This window comes from Beta vulgaris, chromosome 2, assembly GCF_026745355.1.
Source record: "Beta vulgaris subsp. vulgaris cultivar EL10 chromosome 2, EL10.2, whole genome shotgun sequence".
In the NCBI taxonomy this organism is placed as follows: Eukaryota; Viridiplantae; Streptophyta; class Magnoliopsida; order Caryophyllales; family Amaranthaceae; genus Beta; species Beta vulgaris.
The window spans coordinates 43,009,962-43,032,595 of record NC_079203.1 but is presented as its reverse complement, the minus strand read 5'-3'; the positions used below and the strand labels follow the sequence as shown (position 1 = coordinate 43,032,595).

The 22,634-nt window shown below is 39.0% G+C and overlaps 2 protein-coding genes across 3 annotated transcripts; both read right to left on the bottom strand.

Annotated features, from left to right (window-relative positions):
- Positions 1-581: 581 nt before the first annotated feature.
- Positions 582-2,057, bottom strand: LOC125494887 (uncharacterized mitochondrial protein AtMg00810-like). Its single transcript, XM_048638754.1, has 3 exons — positions 1,932-2,057; positions 1,393-1,511; positions 582-1,080 (listed from the first exon to the last, which is right to left on the bottom strand). The coding sequence occupies exons 1-3, from the start codon at positions 2,055-2,057 to the stop codon at positions 582-584; spliced, it is 744 nt and encodes a 247-aa protein (XP_048494711.1).
- An 18,631-nt stretch (positions 2,058-20,688) lies between these two features.
- Positions 20,689-22,209, bottom strand: LOC104884225 (uncharacterized). Of its 2 annotated transcripts, none has more exons than XM_010668838.3 (2): positions 22,046-22,209; positions 20,689-21,914 (listed from the first exon to the last, which is right to left on the bottom strand). In XM_010668838.3, the coding sequence occupies exons 1-2, from the start codon at positions 22,091-22,093 to the stop codon at positions 21,192-21,194; spliced, it is 771 nt and encodes a 256-aa protein (XP_010667140.2). In that variant the 5' UTR covers positions 22,094-22,209; the 3' UTR covers positions 20,689-21,191. The 2 variants fall into 2 exon arrangements, with proteins under 2 accessions (XP_010667140.2, XP_010667141.2); XM_010668839.4 differs by having other exon boundaries at positions 20,689-21,911; positions 22,046-22,208.
- Between the last annotated feature and the right edge of the window lie 425 nt (positions 22,210-22,634).

Sequence of the window (22,634 nt, the reverse complement as noted above, 5' to 3'; positions counted from 1 at the left end):
GTGAAAGAGGTAATTTTTGGAATGACTCTTGCCCAGCCAGGCCACCCACCCAGGCCACCCAGCCAAGCCACCTCCTCAAGCCTCAACCAAATTGCACCCATTTCTTGAAAGCATGACCGAAGATTGAAAGACTTTATCTCTTGTAAATTAATTGAAGGCATGAATGCATAATGTGGAGAGAGAAAACAGCGCAAGTTTAGGTTTCAGTACACTTTTTATATGGTGGCAGGCTGGCAGCTGCCAGTACAGCAATACAAAAACACAATTACCCGGAATCTTCCTAGGATCACTCGAAGACAATCATTGAAGATAAGACAAGAAGTAAATGGACAACGAGCTTTTACATGGACTAGGCTGGTGTATAAACTAGATATATACCACCCATCTTGGAGAGGATCCGATTGTCCTTGGCTGTAGGAAGCAACTTAGTAAAAACATCAGCCAGCTGCTTGCTAGAAGGAACAAAAGTAGGGTTGATCACACCTTTAGTTGCTTTCTCTCTAATAAAGTGGCAATCTATGTCCACATGCTTGGTTCTCTCATGATGAACCAGATTGGCAGCAATAGTTATAGCATCTTGGTTAATTGTCACAAAGGATAGATGTGATGCCAGTATTCTTGATGCCCAACTCTTTGAGCAATTGCTTCAACCATACAACTTCACATACTATTAGAGCCATAGATCTGAATTCTGCTTCAGCAGTTGACCTTGACACTACATTTTGTCTTTTAGCTCCCCATGAGATAGGAGATTTCCCCAAAAGAATACAAAACCTAGATGTAGATCTCCTAGTCACTGGACATCCTGCCCAATCACTGTCACAATAGGTCTTGAGTTCTGCACAAGCTTCAAAAGTGAGAAGAATTTCTTGATCTGTACTCCCAGAGAGATACCTCAACGTCCTTTTTCCTGCTTGTAAGTGAGTGCTTGTTGGCTTATGCATGAACTGACTCAAGACATGGACTATATAAGCTATGTTTGACCTAGCTAGAGTCAAGTAAATGAGTCTGCCTATGAGCCTTTGATATACTTCAGGATTATTCAACATCTCTCCGTAGGAATCATCTTTACATGACCATCTATAGGCAATTTCAATGATTTGCACCCAGTCATACCATATTCAGCAAGCAAATCACAAATATACTTCTTTTGTGATAGAATGATTCCTTGACTTGTTTTGTCTACCTCAATCCCCAAAGTTCTTCCATATCCTTCATCTTGAATTGAGAGTGAAGAAAGTTTTTAGCTGTGTGTACAACTTTCAAAGAGTAACAGTGATGATGAGATCATCTACATAGGCCAACATAGCCAACATAGCCATAAATTATGCGTTTTCATTCCTAGTGAACAAGTATAGTCAGATCTAGATTGCTTGAACCCTGCACTTGAACCTGAAGCCCACACCCAAGTATCCTGGAGGCAGCTTCATATATACATTTTCTTCTACTTTTCCATGAAGAAGAGCATTCTTCATGTCCATTGAACATCCCATCTCTTCATTGCAGCTCAGCTAGTATAGATCTAACAGTAGCAAGTTTTGCCACAGGGGCAAAAGTTTCCCCATAATCAATTCCAAACCTTTGCATGTATCCAATCATCACAAGCCTTGATTTATGCCTCTCCACACTTCCATCAGGGTTATATTTGGTTTTATATAACCACTTACACCCTATAGCATGATTTCCTGCTGGTAAAGCAGTTATCTTCCATGTTTTGTTACTTTCAAGTGCTTTAATTTCTTCATTCATGGCTTTTAGCCAATGTGAGTGTTGCATGGCATCTTTGAAGTGAGTGGGATCAATGTTTTTTTTGTGAGTTAGCTCATGAAATAGGTGAATTGTGGTGTAACAAGTGTAGATATGATTTTATGGACTTTTTGTGGTTGGCTAGGGGTTATGTTTGGGCTGGCTTGGCTAAGGTTAAAAGTTACATAGTCTTGATTCCATGTTGGGGCTTTGTGCTCTCTAGCAGATTTTCTTGCATGCAAAGCAGTGTCTGCTTGAATAGGTTGCTCATCATCAGCTTCATTTTCACAATCATCACCAAGTGGATCCATCATCTATCCATGTAGAGTGTTGATCTGAAGTCCCACTTTTACTGGATCAGAGTGATAGTTCACAGTGTGAAGCAAATGATAAGGATAAATACTTTCAAAGAACCTCACATCCCTTGATACAAATGTCACTTTAGTTACAAGATTTAAAAGCTTGTAGCCTTTCTGAGTAACTGGATATCCAAGAAATATGCAGGCTACACCTCTTGCTTCCATCTTGTCCCTTGCATTGTTTGGATTGCTTGCTATTGCCAAGCATCCAAAAGCTCTCAAATGTTGATATTCAGGCTTCTTGTTGTACAACTTCTCAAATGGGCTTTTATCACTTAACACATGGCTAAGTAGCCTGTTAGTTATATGGACTGCCGCAAGCATACAGTCCCCCCGAAATTCAAGTGGCAAGCCAGCTTGAAATCTTAGGGCTCTCCCCATTTCAAGTATATTATGATGTCTTCTTTCAGCTCTTCTATTCTGTTGAGTTCTCTCAACACGGGAAGTTTGATGTATGATCCCAAGTTTACTAAACTAGGGTTTACACTTCTTATCATCAAACTCAGGAGCATTATCACTTCTTAGTATCTTCATCTTCTTCTCAAATTGTGTCAATAGCTTCAGATGCATCACTCTTTTCTTGCAACAGATGAATCCAAGTTACCCTTGTATGGTCATCAACTATGGTCAAGAAATACCTATGTTTCGCTCTTATGCATACCCTGTAAGGCCCCCAGGTATTTATGTGCACAAGTTCAAAGGTTGTGCTTGCTACCGATTCACTAACTGTACATGGAAATTTTGTGAATCTAGCTAGAGGACAAGTTAAGCACAACTCATCATTTTCACTCTTCAAATTCTTCAGTTCTTCTATTTTTTGTCAATTCTTGCCATAGGAGCATGTCCAAGCTTGTGATGCCATAGAGCTTCCTTGCTCATACTTGGAACATTTTTAATCATAATTGGTAGTTTTGTGCAACTGTTAGCTACTCCCACTCAACTGAAACCCATTTAAAGCTTTTTTTTTAACGCAACTCATAATTTTTTCAAGTGGCTCATTCATCAAATAGTATAATTAAACCATTCCTTGCTCTTCCTACTCCCTTCACCTTTTTCACTATATCATCATGAATTATACGGAATCCAAAATGAAATGACACATTATAACATGTGTCTAAAGCTAATTTGTTAACAGATAACAAATTGTGTTTAAAAGCTGGAACATATAGCACATTCTTAAGCTCTATTTCATTTTTCAGCTTCACATTTCCAGTTGTGATATATTTGACGCTTCTCCAGTTGGGAAGATTAATGTGAGGATTATTTTTGCTTTCTACATGGTCTATTAAGGCATCAAAACTTCCAGTCATATGGTCAAATGCTCCAAAGTCAATAATCCATTCATTCTTTACACATCCAGCAAAATAGCATGAAATCATACTTGGGTAGCTACTTGTATAGCTCAGGTCCATTTCATCATCAATATCTGATGCTTTTGAGGGAGTAGGAAGAAGCTTTAAAAGTTGCTCAAGCTTTAAAAGTATGCTGAGGTGTTATTTTTCCTCCTGAGCTTGCACTTGAGCTTCTTCTCCCTGTTGAGCATTAACAGCCACGTTCACTCCACCATTTCTTCCCTTGTTCCATTTTTGTCCAAAGCTGCTTCCATATGGTTTCCCTTTTGACTTCCAAACTCCCTAACTTGGTTTATACCTAGGATGTCCCTTAGGAAAACCCACAATAGTCCAACACTTCTTAACCAGGTGTCTAGGTTTTCCACAAGCAGAACAACCTGCCCATGACCCTTTGCTGTACATAGATAGGGACTCATTTTCATCTTTCACATTTCCAATGAGATTGTTCTTGTTCCAAGTAGCTACATGCTATCTCCAAATTTAGTAGAGGCTTCATCATCAATATCTAACTCCTTTGAGGCCCATAGACATTGTCTATGCCATTCAAAAAGTGAAAAAGACTTAGCTCTTCCTTCTGCCTATTAAGTTCAACTATAAATGTTGTGATTTCAGTGTTCACAGTAATGATGGGTGTAATTGAGTTTATGGACTCCAATTCTTCCCAAAGAGTTCTCATCTGAGTATAGTGCTCACTGATTGACTTCATTAAGCTTGTATTTCCTTGACCCGTTTGTAAGAGTAAACCTTTCCTCAAGTTGCTCCCATATTTGTTTAGCATTGCTTAAAAACATAATGGATCGTTTTATATCAGCAATTGAACCTTGAAGCTTGTATTTCCTTGACCCATTTCTAAGAACAAACCTTTCCTCAAGTTGCTCCCATATTTGTTTAGCATTGCTTACAAACATAATGGATCGTTTTATAGGTTCAACAACTGAACCAAAGATCCTGGAAATAATCATATTATTGCACCCGTCACAAATCTGAGTTTTCTTTTTCAAGCTAACCCTATTTTCATTGATCTCCGAGGACCATTGAAGCTTCTCAATGATCATAAAACTACTCCCATCCGAAGGATGTAGATAGAGTGGGCTAGAGGTTTCAATTTTAGTGCTCATTTTTTGTTAAGGTTATATAAAGATAGAAACTTTCTATTCTAAAAAAAAAAAAGAAGTATTAAAGAATATTTTTGGTGTTTTTACTGCATTCATGAAGGGAAGATGCCATGTTTAGAGCCTAGCTGGTACCATGAAGACATGGATGCATAGAGTGTGGAGAAAGAAAGCAACAAAAATTTAGGTTTCTCGCCTTTTTATTCACTCTTTCTTAGCTCATACATTGGAGGAGCACACATTGTATAGGGTGGCAGCCGCCAGCACAACAATACAAAAAAAATTACCTAGAATCTTCATAAGATCACTCAAAGACAATCATTGCAGATAAGACATGAAGTAAATGGACCATGGGCCCTTACATGGACTAGGCTGATGTATAAACTAAATATATCTACCCTTCTCAACATTAATAGCTTCAAAATTCAATCCAAGGCTAAATAATTTTGTTTAAAAATGTTATGAATTTATAAATAGAAAATAACGAAAATCCACAAACCATATCTCTTTAGTCTCTAGTCCGAGGAGCAGAAGTGGGAAATAGTAGTGGTGGCTGGGTTGTCGTTGAAACTTGAAAGTAGTATGTGGGAATTGAGGGAAGCACTTGGGTCATTGATTTGGCATCAACCATCAAGTCAAGTTATTCAGGTCACAGGTGGGTTGGACTTGGTGGTGGCGTGGTGCTAGTAGAGTCATGGACACTTGGTGCCTGCCTCGGCCTTGGTGGGCACTAGCAGTGGCTAGAAGCTAGCTAGCTGGGTGAAGAACTGCAAGCATGATTTGTGAAGGCTGGGGCCTAGGAGTGGCTGGGTTGTTAGATAAAGGAGTGCAAACTGCCAAACTATAGAAGAAAGGCATGGGAGGAGTGAATATTTATACGGTTGTAGACTTGTAGTAAGAAGCAGCAGAAACAAGAGTGGTGGATCAATTTCCATGGGAGGAAAGAGAGAGGAATTTAATTAACAATAAGAGTTTGGACACATCATTGATTTATTTGTTAAACCAATTTCTTTAGGTAAAAAAAAAACAATATATTCATGGATTATATGCATCGGAATAGAATTCGGTCATGTTTGATAGAAATATTAGATCGCATAAAGTTGACGAACATGACGGGTTCATTAACAATTTATAGATGAAAAAAATGGAAAAAAAGAAAGCATTTATTTATAGCTGGATCATTTTGGAAAGACAACCCGCATAATTGAGATGTTCTTTACACAAACTATAGTTGAAAAAAAAATTAAAATTTCAAATCTAAAAGCATGTTGGTATCACTCTGTTTCTTAAGGGCTTTTTTAAAATTTTGAAATTGTTAGTTCCAACAGAGAGATCTCAATCCTCTCAAAAATTTGGTATAAGGTCCAAAAGATATTTTTGAGAAATTTTGAGACGGTTTTCTTGAGAAGTGACTTTTAGCACTATTCTTTTGGACTTAATTTGAGTACAATTCAATTCCTCTTACTAGTTTGTAGTTCAATTCAGCTGATTTAGTCCAAAAGAACGGAATCTTATTTGATTATGAAAAATTATATTATATATCACTAGTGGAAAAAAGAAGAAGGGCTGCACTGAAAATGGCATGTAGGGCTGCGCTTTTTGACAGCAGCCCTTTCCATAGCAGCCATTCACTATACAAGTAGGGCTGCGCTAGTAAAGCGCAGCCCTTCAAAAGGAAGGGCTGCGCTTTTTTGTAAAAGGCGCATCCCTTCTAGCTTAGAAGGGTTGCGCTTGTTGTAAAGCGCAGCCCTTCTAAGTTTAGAAGGGCTGCCCTTCTAAGAAGAAGGGTTGCGCTAGTTGGAACTAGTGCAGCCCTTCTTAAAAGAAGGGTTGCGCTAGTTGGAACTAGCGCAACCCTTTATTCATAGAAGGGTTGCGCTAGTTGGAACTAGCGCATCCCTTTATTCCCAGCCCTTCTTTTTTTTTTTGCGTGCACACAGCCTGCACACAGCAGGACAGCAGCACAACCCCCCCTCCCAGCCCTCACCCCCACCCCCCACTGCCCCCACCCCAGCAGCCCCACCCCACTGCCCCCACCCCAGCAGCCCCACCCCCACCCGCACCCGCACCCCACTGCCTCCCACCTCCCACCCCCACCCCACTGCCCCCACCCCGCAGCCCCCACCACCCCACCCCAGCAGCCCCCACCACCCCACCCCCATCCCCACCACCCCACCCAAAACCTCCCTTGGACAAAAAAAAATGCAAATTGCAATACGATAATATATGACAAGTGGAGAAAGGTAATAACTAACTTCAAATATATTTAATAATGTTAAAAGTGTACATAGGATTGATTGAAACTAGTACATTCGAGTAAAATCTCATCTTATGCAATCATCGGTAGTGTGGGACGCCAACTTATCCCGAACTTCATCAATTTCTTCTTTGGTGAAGTTCCTCAAACGTGGTGTGGAATTCGCATAAACCTTGCAAAACAACCAAGGAATAAACACATATTTAAATATCATCATTTTACCGTAGTTAGTACTTCTAAAAATGACATATACCTTCCCGAAATTCAATCAAAATCAAATGCAAGCCTAAAAGTCTACACACTAGTTATAATATATCTCATATAATCATGTTCAAAGAAAATTTGGGGTTAAATGACTTAATAAGTACATTTTGGGAGCGAAAAGGCCAAAATAGGCCGGAAATGACTTGTCGTTCTCGAAATGCAACCAAAAAAATGCAAGCCTAAGAATCTACATACTAGTTATATTATCCTCATATAATCATGTTCAAAAGAATTTGGGGTTAAATCATTCATAAGTACATTTTGGGAGCGAAAAGGCCAAAATAGGCCGGAAATGGCCTTTTCGTTCCCGAAATGCAACCAACAACAATGCAAGCCTAAGAATCTACATACTAGTTATATTATGCCTCATATAATCATGTTCAAAGAGAATTTGGGTTAAATCACTTCATAAGTACATTTTGGGAGCGAAAAGGCCAAAATAGGCCAAATGGCCTTTTTCGTTCCCGAAATGCAACCAACAACATATGCAAGCCTAAGAATCTACATACTAGTTATATTATGCCTCATATAATCATGTTCAAAAGAATTTGGGGTTAAATCACTTCATAAGTACATTTTGGGAGCGAAAAGGCCAAAATAGGCCGAAATGGACCTTTTCGTTCCCGAAATGCAACCAACAAAAATGCAAGCCTAAGAATCTACATACTAGTTATATTATGCCTCATATAATCATGTTCAAAGAGAATTTGGGTTAAATCATTATAATATTTTGGGAGCGAAAAGGCAAAATAGGCCGGAAATGCAACAAACAACAATTGGAAACCTAAAAGTTACATACCTTTGAAGATCACCAACATCTTTGCAATGTTGACGATATCGAGCATGAACCTCATGACGTAATACCCACACGCAGTCCACCTTCTTGTACCGGACATAAAATTCACCAAAGATGCAATAAATGACATGTTAGATGTGTATTATGTGTTTCTATAAAAGGATGCAAAAAATTACTCATGTTACCTCGACTAAATACCAAACAGGGGTTTCCTTGTCGAAGTCCAGATGCAGTAATCTTCTTCATCACACTACATCAATACATTATTATAAGATTAGATGTACATTTAATATTTAATAAGCTAAGTGTGCATATAGTTTCGATTAGGCTACCTATTTAACAATGATTTGACTAGTAAGGACCGTATTGTTCCTTTACGCAAAGAATCAAAGTGGTAGACTTCGTTACGTGACAAACATATTGCAATCAGTGTCCAATGGTTCCTACAACAATAAAAATGTTATTTTATCGTAGAACAACTAATAGGTCAATTTAATTAATATAAAAAGTGAGTTTAAGAAGCATACGATTCAATGTAAGGAAGAAGAATGATCTTATATCCATACGAGAACATGCGTTCAAAGAATCCTTGAGATATGCTTTCACCTCCTTTTCGTTTTGTACGCAACTTATCTCGTACAAAGCTTGGACATAACCAACCAAACATTGGCTGACTAGATGCCTCAAATCATTGTATAATAGCCTGAGAATTCATATTGATAAAAATAAAACTTACTTATTATGGAAGTTATTATTAGTTGGATTGAATACTACTTAATTAAGGCATATATGTTATTTATTAATTTAATATACTAATAAAGTATTACCTCATGAATGTTTGTATCATGGAAACATTCAACTCTTCCCAAGTAAGAATTCTTTAATATCACCTTAGAAATGAAGGTCGATGTTTCCTCAATGTAGTGGAATTGGTGGTCCGACAACTTAATCTCAATCATTGCTTCATCGTCTGCATCGCTAACGCACTCATGTAGCCAGAAGCACGGTTGAGTAAGGCCTTGCACCACCTCCATATCCGTAATGAGTGGAGACTTTGCCGTAGAAACATTTACTTTCTCCACTTGGGCACGTCGGCCTCCCTGAGGTGAAGCTACCTTCTTTCCCTTCCTGTCGGCCTTCCCCGAACCCTAGTAATTAGTTAAATTAAAAGATATTACTGACAATCATATATAGGAACTATAAAAGAAAACTATGTATATAACTTATGTTAATCATTGTACCTGATCTGATAACCGCACCAATGCACGCGGCCATAGAATATAACTGCCAAGGGCATCAGACAATAACTGTACACCAACTCCTGCATTCGGCAGCGGAAGAGGAAATGCTTCGAAACCGGGCACAATGTCTGAAACGCTGACCACATAGTGAATATCAGCGACTGGCTGGTTGTGCAATCGTACCCGGTCCCTAGGGGGCTGTCAGATCCATAACCACGATAATGAAACTACCATGACCATCTCCTTGATTTATAGCTCACATGGTGTCTCTTCCTTTAAAAAAAAACTCTATTCATAGTTAGTCTATGAAACAACATATTTAAGAACAATAGTTGTGATATTAAATGATTACCGTGAACTCCGGATATGGATGAGGCTGCGTAGAACAGGTGCGTAGGAACACTGCCCTGCGTGAAAGCACCAAAAGTCGGTAAGCCCATCTGCGCCAAAATGGCGTTGAAATTCTGAGTCATCTCCGCTCTGAGCTCCTCCCGAAGCGGGCTTTCATAGCCTCCACATCTATGGAAGGTGATGAATTGACACTAGAGGCACTGGATCTTGACGTAGAGGTGTATTGATCACCATACACCTTTCTACCCCGAGGCGGACACCTCCTACGCCCTCACACGTCCATATTGGTCCCGTCCTAGAGTCTCGTGTAAGGCATCAACTTGTCCTCTAGGAGTGAACTCACCAGTTGCCTCCTTTTCCTTCAAGCCAATCTGCATAAGGATAAGAGAGAAATACTCGTGAGCGCACAAGTTATATTATTATGTAAACCTTATCAAAAACTTATAATATGTACTTACAATGGCATTAGCTATCTGTTTTGTTCCGGGATCAGGTATGACTCTCTGTCCCTTTGCATCAACCCCATGCATGGAACACCACCAATCGAGCGCTCTATCTGGTTGCCGCTGTGCAACTGTCGTCGTAGAGCTAGTGCCCGATGCCGTGGTCGACGCAATCGTGGGGTAATGGTTTACATCCACGATTCTCTCGCCTGACCATACGACTGAGAACCCAGATGGTGATAGTGCTTCCTAGCTTTTGCATTCGCGCTATTTTTCTCACGAGATGCCTGAAACACACAAATATAAACAAAGGTTAGATATGGTGTTATACAATAATATTGGATCTAAAAGTATTAAATCTTAGCTAGTAAAAAATTCTTACAACAGCTTTGGGGTTGTTTTTTGTGCAACAAATGCATGCCACTCCTCAGCTGTGATATGCCTCCATATCTGATATGGAAGCTTGAGGGCGCCTCAAATGATGTGTCCTGTGAAGCCTCAGAAGAAGGTGTTGCTCCCCGTCGTAGATTTCTTCTTCTTTGTTCCCCGACTTTTCTCCGCTTCGTGATCCACCCCGACACTAGCTTGGCCTTGAAGTCTCGGAACCTCTGGGCAACCGCGGATAGAAACAAATCTTCTTCGCTTCATCATTTGGAATATGGAATTGATTCTACAAAGAACGCATTTCACAAATTAGTAAATATTACATAGTATATTTAACTAAAGTGTTAAGATTCTAAACGTAATTGTACGCGAATCTTACCATAGTATCTTCCCAAATCATCTTCTTCAAAGCTCGGGGACCTCTTTCCATGAGTGGAGAATGGAGAGCTTATGCATGCAAATCCCAACTTGCATGGCATACTTTTGACGCCATTTTCCACAAGGTTGCCCCAAATGATCGTAATCCAAAGTCATTAGGGTGGGTTTCCCTAGTGACTTTGTAGTTTGTAGGTCCCCTTCCTTTCCTCTTTTTCGTGTCCAAGTTCTTACTTGGCCTTTGTAACCTTTTTCTTCACGGCGAGCCATAACCAATTGCCGTTGTTCCTTTCTCTGTATCGAACACTCATCCTCGGTAGTGTGTTCCGCACTCGTATCCGTATGCACCTCCGCCATGTCCCTGAAATTGTACAAAACATACGAATTAATTAAAAAAACATTTAGGGCGCGAGGGGGTGTGCAGAGGGAGGGGGCAGCAGGTGGGGGAGGAGGGGTGTGCAGCAGGGGGAGGGGGTGCAGAGAGGGGGAGGGGGAGGGGTGCAGCGGGGGAGGGGTGCAGCAGGGGGGAGGGGGGTGAGCAGGGGGGGGAGGGGGCAGCAGGGGGAGGGGGGGCAGGAGGGGGCGACAGGTGGGGGAGGGGGGCAGTAGGGGGAGGGGGGCAGCAGGGGGGAGGGGGGGCAACAGGGGGGGTGCAGCAGGGGGAGAGGGGGGGTCAGCAGGGGAGGGGATAGCAGGGGGGAGGTGGCAGCAGGGTAGGGGAGGGGGTGGCAGGTGGGGGAGGGGGTGGCAAGGAAGGGAAAAGGCCAAATGGCCAAATTAGGCCGGAAATGGCCTTTTCGTTCCCGAAATGCAACCAACAACAAATTAAAGCCTAACAATCTACATACTAGTTACATATATACATCATATAATCATGTTCAAAGAAAATTTGGGGTTAAATCACTCGATAAGTACGATTTGGGAGCGAAAAGCAAAATAGGCCAAAATAGGCCGGAAATGGCCTTTTCGTTCCCGAAATGCAACCAACAACAAATTAAGCCTAAAATCTACATACTATTACATTATACATCATATAATCATGTTCAAAGAAAATTTGGGGTTAAATCACTCGATAAGTACGATTTGGGAGCGAAAAGGCCAAAATAGGCCGGAAATGGCCTTTTCGTTCCCGAAATGCAACCAACAACAAATTAAAGCCTAACAATCTACATACTAGTTACATTATACATCATATAATCATGTTCAAAGAAAATTTGGGGTTAAATCACTCGATAAGTACGATTTGGGAGCGAAAAGGCCAAAATAGGCCAAATAGGCCGGAAATGGCCTTTTCGTTCCCGAAATGCAACCAACAACAAATTAAAGCCTAACAATCTACATACTAGTTACATTATACATCATATAATCATGTTCAAAGAAAATTTGGGGTTAAATCACTCGATAAGTACGATTTGGGAGCGAAAAGGCCAAAATAGGCGGAAATGGCCTTTTCGTTCTCGAAATGCAACCAACAAGAAATTAAGCCTAACAATCTACTACTAGTTACATTATACATCATATAATCATGTTCAAAGAAATTTGGGGTTAAATCACTCGATAAGTACGATTTGGGAGCGAAAAGGCCAAAATAGGCCAAAATAGCCGGAAATGGCCTTTTCGTTCCCGAAATGCAACCAACAACAAATTAAGCCTAACAATCTACATACTAGTTACATTATACATCATATAATCATGTTCAAAGAAAATTTGGGGTTAAATCACTCGATAAGTACGATTTGGGAGCGAAAAGGCCAAAATAGGCCGGAAATGGAGAAATTACACACCTGAGTTTATGTCTCATGATTTATTGACCTTCCGCCGTTTCACAGGATCCTCAAGTACATTTATCCCTTCCGTGTGATCTACACGCATATAGTTCTCCGACATATTTACATCATCTTCCACACAAATCTCAGGATAGGTAAAAGGGGGGAGGTCTTCAAATGCATCATATTCCTCCTCATTATCAACATCACCAATACCGAGGATACTCCTTTTACCATTGACCACTTATGATCAGCAGGATCAGTTACAAAAAATACTTGCTTGACTTGTGATGCAATTACAAATGGCTCCTCAGTTTCACGTAGACGACTAAGGTCAACAAGGTGAAACCGCAAGGATCATCGTTTCTTACACAACGTCGATTATTGTTCACCCACGTGCAACACAAGAGGCAAATATTAAAAGTACAGTAGTCCAGCTCCCATATTTCTTGTATTGCCCATAATAGTTGCTTTCAGCATGTACATGCGACTTATCTTTCGAGCTTGCATATTGTGTAGACGACGCCACAAGTGAAACACCACTATTTTGTTGCGATCTTGACTTCAGATCTTGACGTTCACGTATACCCATTAATATCATAACCCTCATAAGAGCATACAGCTTCACGAGGACCAAATGCTAACCACTTGACTGTTTCAGGAACACTTTCACCAAATCATTGAGTACTCGTTTATGAAACCAATCAATGAAAGTCTTGTTATGCATTTGCGTCAATGCCCTCACTCCTTTCCAGGATTGCTAACACGTAATTCCTCCATATGTTCACTTAAATAAGGATGGACATCTGGTACGTGATGCAATACAAATAAGTGAGCTTGTTTATACGGAAGGTGTGATCAATTTTGAACCAATTGTACCCTTGCCCTCAAGTTTGCCCTCGTGTCGGGATGTCGGAAGTCCAACAGGATCAACACTAGCAAAATACTCAGCCACAAAATTACTGATCTCTTCACCCACAATCCCTTGAATTATACTACCTTCTGGTTGTGCAGGATTCCGAACTTTATCCTTCAAAGTTCCCATATATATTTCAAAAGGATAGCACCACCTCAAAAACACTGGACCACACAGCTTAATTTCTCGAACTAGATGGACAATGAGATGGACCATAATGTCAAAGAATGCGGGGGGGAAATACATCTCAAATTTGCATAGAGTTTCAACTACTCTGGATTGCAAGGAATCGAGGGTCGACGGGTCTAGGACTTTGCTGCAGATTGAATGAAAAAATGAACACAGTTTTGTAATGGTGTGCCTCACATGCTTTGGAAGTATCCCACGAATTGCAATCGGTAAGAATACTTGCATCATGACATGACAATCGTGCGATTTCATACTCGATAACTTCAACTCACCATTTAAGGTAACAAAGCGCTTCATATTCGATGAGTAGCCAGTAGGGACCTTAATGCCATACAATGACTCGCAAAAAATCCGTTTCTCTGCACGCGACATCGTGTAGCAAGCTGGTGGCAAATAATTCTTCTCCGAATCCTCCACCTTTTTACTTTTCTGAGTTTCATCATCAACCCTTTCCTCCCCTCTTTTCTTCTTCCTTCCGTCCCTTTTCTGAGCCCACAACTCTGGTCGAATCCCCTCTTTTTCCAAGTAAAGTCGTGACGCCTTAACATCTTTTGTCTTGCCCGGAATATTCACAAGTGTCGCGATAATAGCTTCACACACATCCTTCTCTATGTGCATGACATCCAAACAATGTCTGACCTTTAGATTTTCCCAATATGGGAGTTTCCGAAAAATGGATTGTTTTTTCTATATTCCTGTAGGTCTATCAACCTCACTAGCAGGTTTACCAAAACTGTTTCAATGCCCTTCACCATCCTGATTATAAACTTCAGTACCAGTTAATGGTCTATGGACAACTTCTTCTTCAACCGTCCCATCGAATGCCTTCTTCTTAAAACTCTAAACGATAGGGATGGTCGCGGCTGAGGAGCCTTCGTGTGCGCATATACACATGTTTGCAACCCTTAAGGTGTATAGATTTCATGTCATCTAAACAAATCGGGCAAAGGTTGTTTTCCTTTAGTCTCTTATACTACCCGATAAGTTCCCATAAGCTGGATAATCGTTCATAGTACAAAAAAGCATGGCACGCAGAGTGAACATCTCATTAGCATACGCATCAAATACTAACACTCCTTCGGTCCACATCTTCTGTAAATCTTCAACAAGCGGCTGAAGGTATACATCTATGTCATTTCATGTTGTTTGGACCCCGATATAAGAAGCGACAACATCATGTACTTGCGTTTCATGCACAACCAAGGAGACAAGTTGTAAACCACTAAAGCTACTGGCCATGTACTATGCTGCGAGCTGAGATTGCCAAAAGGGTTCATGCCATACATAATCCAAGCCTCAGATTCCTATCCTCATTACCAAATGACTTATACACCCTGTCGATAGTTTTCCACTCAGGCGAATCAGCAGCGAGCAGACCGTCTTTCTTCCTACGATCTGCATGCCACCTTAAATTCTTCGCATCTCCTTTAATTGAGAACATGCGCTTAAATCTAGGTATTATGGGTAGATACCACAACACCTTGGCTGGTGGTACATCCAGCTCCTTCACGCTTGTACCTCGACAATCCACAATGTGGTATTGAGGCCTAAACCCACGACGAAAGACATGCTCCCTAACCACATGTATACTACTAACCTTGCTCACATTTCTACAATCCAAACAAGGACAATAAAAGTCGACTGCTCCAGAGGATGTTTGATATTCTAATGCACTTCTACAGAATTCCAAGACCCCATTCACAAACTCAATCGATTCACGACTACCATACATCCAAGTACGATCCATCTCATTCAAGAAGACCACCTCTAATAATTAAACACAACATTCATTATAATGCATCAATCATTATTAAAGTACACACACTCACATATTCAAATCACACACGTATACAACAAGCTAAGATAGTCACATGTTCAATTGTATGCATGCAGTCAAAGATCCTTATCACTCCAACCTAACCCATCTTGGACGTCTAATCTCACTAGTGAATACTTCCTCTGTTTCTTTTTACTTGCAACAGTTTGACTTTCACGCTTGCCAATGCATAATTTCAACCATCAATAACTTTAGCTACCGATAAATAAAAATTATAAAAAGTATATATTCGAAATATATACATTCAGACAAATCTAACAAGATCCCACATGAATATGTTTTTCCTTAATTATAAATCACCAAATATAAATTAAGTAGAGTTGGTGAATAGTGTAAAAGTCAAACCGTTGCAAGTAAAAAGAAACGGAGGAAGTATATGCTAACTTTTCAATTCTAAGGAAAATCCGGCAGCATTTCCCTACAGTTCTCCAAGTACACAATGTAGATAATTGCTTATCTACATATGTACCCAGAGAACAATGTAGCGAAACGATAAGCCAAGATTTTCCTCAGAATTGAAAAGAAGACGCACATTCACCACCTAAGTGAGATCAAACGTACAAGAACAGTCCCAAACCGGGGACTATTCAAGACTTACTCCTAATGAGTAAGTCTTGAACGGGTATCGAGGCATATATGATGATGATTCAAACAACTTGTAGATTTCATATATATAGCTAAATCACATTGCGTTTTCATACAATCTTATATCAACAAATAATATATATATACATTATAAAAAATACATATACATTCAATAAATTATCAACTTTGTCTACATGTTAAACTATCTATTAGTTACCTCTTAACACCAACGACGAGCAATGAAGAGAAAAGAGCTACTTGGGATTTATTTGCCTTCCTTAGCCTCTTCTTCCTACAATTGACAAAACCCACATTGCACATTAATCATTTAATTCAATTAAGAAAAACAAAAGTAACTTAAAAACAAAATTAATTCATACCTAATTAACCACTCAAATGGTGGAGAAGAAATGAGAAGAGAAGAGAAGAGAAGGGTAGTGGTGATGGTGGAGAAGAGAAGAGATAGGAAGAGAAGAAATGTTGTGGGCGGCGCAATGTGGGTGGCGCGCAAGGTGGTGGCCGAACCACAATGTGGTGGAGAAGAAATGAGAAGAGAAGAAATGTTGTGGTGGAGAAGAAATGAGAAGAGAAGAAATGTTGTGGGCGGCAGTGGTGGTGGTGGTGGTAGTGGTGGTCGCGCAAAATGGGTGGTGGTGGTGTGTCGAATTAGGGCTCGCAAGGTGGTGGTGGTGTGTCGGTTTTTCGCACGAAAATGTTGAAGGGTGAAAGAAAGAGGGAAAGTGGGAAGGACTATAGGGCGCGCATAGAAAATATCGAAAAAAAAAAAACAGCTAGTAGGTGCGCTAGTTTAAAAAAGGCAGTTCTATTTGTAGGGCTGCGCTTTTTACAAAAGTGCAGCCCTTCAACAATAGGGCTGCGCTTTTATCAAAAGTGCAGCCCTTCTTGCGCGGCCCTTCTGTTTTTTTTCCCTAGTGTATGATTCTTTTGGACTGACCTAACTGAATTAAGCTGAAATGAAATGAAAGGAACGGAACGAAACTAGACTTAATTGAACTACAACTCTAAGAGAAGTTTGTCTGAAATGAATTAAACTAAATTTGTCCGAAACGAATTAAATTAAATTTAATTTGTCTGAAATGAATTAAACTAAATTTGTCCGAAACGAATTAAATTAAATTTAATTTGTCTGAAATGAATTAAACTAAATTTATTTTTAACGAAACTAAACTAACTTTGTCAAAATTGAACCGAACTTTTATTAATCTCTATTATATAAGGCAACACATGGGGGACACCAAAAAATAGAAAAAGGAATAAAAGAAAAAAATAGGGAGATAACTAACTGTTTCAATTTGAATGAAAAGGGGGGGGGGGGGGGGGGGGAAAGTAGGACATTTAAACTAAACATCAGTTTTTTGAGAAAACAAAATGTAAAAACAGTTTTTCTTTTCAATTAATTTCATTTTCTACTCCATATGCTATCACACGCTATCGCACGCATCGACGTGCATGTAAGGCTAGTTCATTTTAAAAGAATAGCGCCTTAGTGCAAACACATCTTACCATTAGGGATGGCAATCCAGTCCGAATCTGACCCTAGTCCGCTCCGATCCGAAAGAAAAAATCTGAGTCGACTCCGACAAAAAAGTAATCTGACTCCGACTCCTTTAAAAAATCCGACTCCGAGTCGGAGGAGGGTCGGGTCGATCTCATAAAATAATCCGAATCCGACTCCGACTTTGAGTCAATCAATCTTTTTTTCTTATTTATGTAATGTATTATTTATGTATAAATCTGACTTCGATTTCAACCAATTGTATTATATAGGATTTTCCCATAGAAAAAATGATTGTTAAAAATAATAGTAATATTTAGATTATTTGTACTATATAAGATTTCCATATGATGATCAGAATAAATTGTAATGATTAAATTATTGTATTATAGAAGACTATTCTATTATAAAAAATTGGAAGAAAATTAAGTCGGACCAAGTTCGGAGTCGGATGTTCGGATTTTAAGTCAGATGTCCGGATTTTAAGTCGGGTCGGATCTCGGAGTCGGGTGTTCGAATTTTAAGTCGGGTCGGATTCAGATTTTCATAGTCGGGTGTCGGGTCGGAGTCGGACTCAGATTTAAAATCCGACTTTCTGTAGGGTCAGAGTCGGATGATACATAATCTGGTTCAAGTCCGACCCGTTCCCATTCCTACTCACCATAAACACGATGTGACAACATCTAAGGATTTGTGTAGTTACAAATGGAGGGAGTAGTCGCACTCTCACTCGGTTCCTAGGGCGGGAAGAAAAATCTCTTTGGCTAGTCCGCCAAATGGGTCAATAAATCCTACACTTTGTTTGTGGGACATTTTGGAAGTTTTAGGTGGAACTGTTTTTTTTTCTCTTTTGCATGTGCACCGCATCATCATATATGCCACACCGTTCAACGAAAGCAACTTCCCCCCCTTTATAAGATTTTTCATGTACAATGGGGTCTCTCTCATTTCTACATAATCAATCATTATTATCATTTTTTTTCACAACCCTACGTAATTTTTCATAGAATAAAGATATGGCACAAATTTGGCGCCAAATTACCCTACACGTTTGGTTTAAAACTTTAAATTAGATAATTTCAATCCGTGGGGTTTGTTGGAGTATGAGTGTATGACAATGACACACTCTTTTTTTTTTCTTCCTTTTTGTTGATCACTTGATTTTTAGTGGTTACTTAAAATTTTAGTGGTTGATTATTTATTTAATGGTTAATTATTGGACCACAAATATACGCATCCAATAATATCTACTGAGATAATATATAGTATTAATACGATATAATTTCCTTTTAGTTATTACAAATAAGTATGCCTGCTTATGCTTTAAAATTAATGAGTATCTACTTTGATAATATTTTATTGGATGTATCTCTTATCTTAGTGTCTTAGGAGTGTGTTCTAAACTTCTAAGGCAAATTGCATCGAATGCATCAAGTACTTCAAAAGTAGCTTACTGATGAACTTCACAACTAGTAGAGATATGTTTTCATATAATAATTCCTTTGTGAGGCGTAGTTCTAAAGTATAATATGTTGCAAGGTGATGCTATTTTTATGTTGGTTTCAATTTTTCTTTTAGTTTAATGGTATTTGATTCTTATTATGTGGAAGGTTAATTTTAATTAGATAATCTAGTCAAGGCTCTTTGGGCCACGGGGTGGGTATTCCTTACCGTCTTATACTAATTCTTAAGGGTCGGACTTCTATCGAGTTGGGATTTGGGCTCCTTGTTATAGAGTTCAAGCACCCATACCTGATACCTAGAAAGAGACCTAGGCATAGGTCGGGCCTGTTCACAGGCTCGGCCTGCGGGCTTGGGGAAATGACGAGCCTGCTCCGAACCCATGACTGTCGGGCCTCAAATTTCTAGATTATGTACATGGCTCGTCCGGGTCCACTTCTTGCGGGCCTAGCCCGTGTTTTATGTTGTTTTTTTTAAAATATTTAGTAGTTTTAGACTAAAAAAATAAAGAGAAGGGGCATTCAGCCAGTGGGACATATAGACAGGCTCGTGTCGGGCCGAGCCTTAAATAAAATTTCTTAATCGTGGCAGCCACGCGTAGCAAACAACGAGTCGTACTAAGCCTCAAGTGGGCTTAGGCCATGCTGGTCCGCATGCCGATCCATGCTCACATCTACCTGGAAACTCTTATGTTATTAGTGAGTCTAAGATTGTCTCTCTTTGTTTGAAAATCTTATTCGAATATCTTATTTTAAAATTTTTTTGAACTAAAAGTTAGAAAGGTTATTTAAGAAATGAAAACCATTGTCCTTTACTATCTCATTCGAATACTTTAATTTCATCTCTAATTATTGAGTTAGATCTTCAACAATATAATCTGTTATAAGTACAACACTTCTTAACACGACATAGTCTTATATGTTGGCACGTATTCTTGTCACAAACACGACATAATTAGTACATGAATTCAAATAACATGGATAGGGTTCTTTTTTTAATGATTTCCAACTATATAATTAACATGCCATTTTTTTTTTGGTGATAATTTAATTGACATGCCATTAATCACATAACTTTGAGCATTGAGCAGAGTAAGAGGATAGTGATACTGTTAAGTGGTGGCAAAGTTCGAAAGTATTTTTACAACACTTGATACTTGGTTTACAAGTTAAGCTTAAAAACATTAGGGGTGGTTTAGTGGGGCTAATGAATTAAGTTCTTAGGAAATGGGAGACAATTGAAACAATAATTATTTTTTCTCATATTATTGTTAAGTCAGACAAGAAAATCCTGCATTTGCACACTTTGACATGAGTAAACATGTAAAATCATTGGTGGTTTAGCATGCTTATTCTTACATGCATAATAAGAAGGGACTAATAAGATGCATCTTTAATGGCAGACATCCAACATGAGATGGTATGGTAGTTATGCTTCATGCATGAGTATGACCAACTTAGCTTAAAGTCATCACCAGGGTGTTGGAGGAATATATCCATGATTATTGTTGGTCAGTCTTAAATATTTTATTTTTTTTTTGTTTACTTTAAAAAAGCATCATTGCATGCATAAAAAAGCAAAGACCAAATGGCAAATGAAAAGCAACAACATTAGTATGAAGTAAATTAGTTAAAAATCTTTTTTGCTGATTCTGCTCATTGCAACACTCAAATCATGATGTACATCACCATTTGTTTGACATAATAACATACATAAAAACATACACATAAGATTAGAATTAGGAAAAAAGCCAAAAGCCATATCTTGTTCATAAATCCAAGTTGGACCCATCCCATATCTCCTTTGAATGGGAGAATCAAGCACATTACATTACAGTACCAAAATCAGAAAAAATAAAAATAAAAAAAAGAAGGTAAAAGTCATCACCACCATACAATATAGGTAGTTTTAAGACTTTGGTGATATTTTGTATCATTTTTTTTTCTCTCTCTCCCTTTCTTTCCCTTTCAAGGGAGAAGTTAGGACATGTTTCTCCTAATTTTTCCTAAGACAAACTATATTTTACAAGCACCTAAACCAACCCAACTAAATGATAGGATGGTAAGGTAAAGGGTAACCAACTAACCATCCATTTCAACACTAGTGTCTCTTTACATGTTAACTAGTATGAAAAAAAAAGGATGGATTTTTTTTTTGCTAAAACTAACATCAAACTTTGACAAGCATCACTATATAGTACTACTATCTAACTACTAATAGTTGTAAAGTCAATACTAACTACTAAACAACCCTTTGGTACTTAGGAGATGAAATGATTGAACAATCAAAATTATCTAACACCCTTTTCCTAGGGGAATTAGAAGTAGTAATGGTCACAGGTGGAATTTCAATGGAGTCAAGTCTAGGTGGTGGGTGTTGCCATTGTGGAAGTGGGCCTGCTAATAGGAGTGTTTGTAGAAGTGGCCCGGCTTCCATCACCGCCTTCAAGAGCTTGCCTTTCTCCGGCAATGGGCGGCGATTGCTTGCTAATGTTGCTGCAATCTGTGGTGGCAATGCTGGTAGTTGTTGCAAGGTAGGGGAGTTAGTAACCCCACCTTGTGGAGAAGAGATTATACTGCTTTCTTCACATTCAGATGATGATGAGGAAAAACAGTTAGTTGTTGTGTTAGTGTTAGACAAAGATACTGCAGCGGCAGCTTTTTGCTGCCGCTGCTGTTGTTGTTGGGGTTGTTGTTGTTGTTGACTTTCTTGAAGTACTGGCTGCAGCAACAGCGGCTGTCGCTGTTGCTGCAGTTGCTGTTGGAGGAGCAGCTTTTCCAACATTAATTTCTGAAGTTTAGATTGAGCTTCATCTCTTTCCTTAAATGTCATCATTAAGAGATCTTTCATGTGGATTAATTCCTCTTCTTTTTTCATAATTTCTTCTTGAGCAGCTAATACTGTGGCTTCCAATTCAATTCTTGATTGTAATATGTATTGCCTCATCTCACCCATCATTCCCTGCTAAACAACAATTCAAGTAAATTTTTGGTAAATTTTCAAGTAGTACTAAAAATGGGCAAGCAAGAAAAGTTAGTAAAAAGCAATTGAATTGACAAGAAAACACCAAAAAAAAAGAGATGGGATTTAGTTACCTCTTCTTCATTGTAGTAACTCCAACCAAAAGGGCTACATTGCTCCATTTTTGCAATTAGTTAGAGTTAATGAGGTGAAGGAGTAGAATGCAGAGCAAGTGAGTATCTCTGCTTTCTCTGCTTTTGTTAGTGGATGTGAAATATGAGTATAGAATGGAGAAATATTGTGGGGTGGTTTGTCTCCTTATATGGAAAGAGTAGTAGCCACTATTTGCTTTTTTTGCTTTTAGTATATTTGGGTAGATTGCTTTTGGGATTCATGGGACATTTGGTTGGACAAAGATACCAAAAGCCAAAAGCATGCAAAAACACAAATACTACTTTCCTATTTGCTCCAGCTTTTGTACTATAATTTTGATTATGCCCTATCTCATCCCTACTAAACTTTATTTAGCTACTACTCCCTCCGTTTCATTTTAATCTACACACTTACACTTTTCACGCATGCCAATGTAAAACTTTGAGGACATATATCTTTAATTTTGTATTTGTAAAAATTATAAAAAGTACATATTAATAAAATACATACTAATACGAATCTAATAAGATCCCACATGACTATATTTTAATTCACGTATAAATCACAAAC

What these genes read in the sequence shown, in the direction of transcription:
- LOC104884225 (XM_010668838.3), bottom strand. Translation starts at nt 22,093, where the DNA reads ATGGAGCAATGTAGCCCTTTTGGTTGGAGTTACTACAATGAAGAAGAG. An exon ending in GTTACTACAATGAAGAAGAG is followed by an intron (nt 21,915 to 22,045) that starts GTAACTAAATCC and finishes ATTGTTGTTTAG; the next exon opens with CAGGGAATGATGGGTGAGAT.
- LOC125494887 (XM_048638754.1), bottom strand. Translation starts at nt 2,057, where the DNA reads ATGGATCCACTTGGTGATGATTGTGAAAATGAAGCTGATGATGAGCAA. An exon ending in CAACATGGAATCAAGACTAT is followed by an intron (nt 1,512 to 1,931) that starts GTAACTTTTAAC and finishes GATCTATACTAG; the next exon opens with CTGAGCTGCAATGAAGAGAT. An exon ending in TACTTGGGTGTGGGCTTCAG is followed by an intron (nt 1,081 to 1,392) that starts GTTCAAGTGCAG and finishes AATTGCCTATAG; the next exon opens with ATGGTCATGTAAAGATGATT.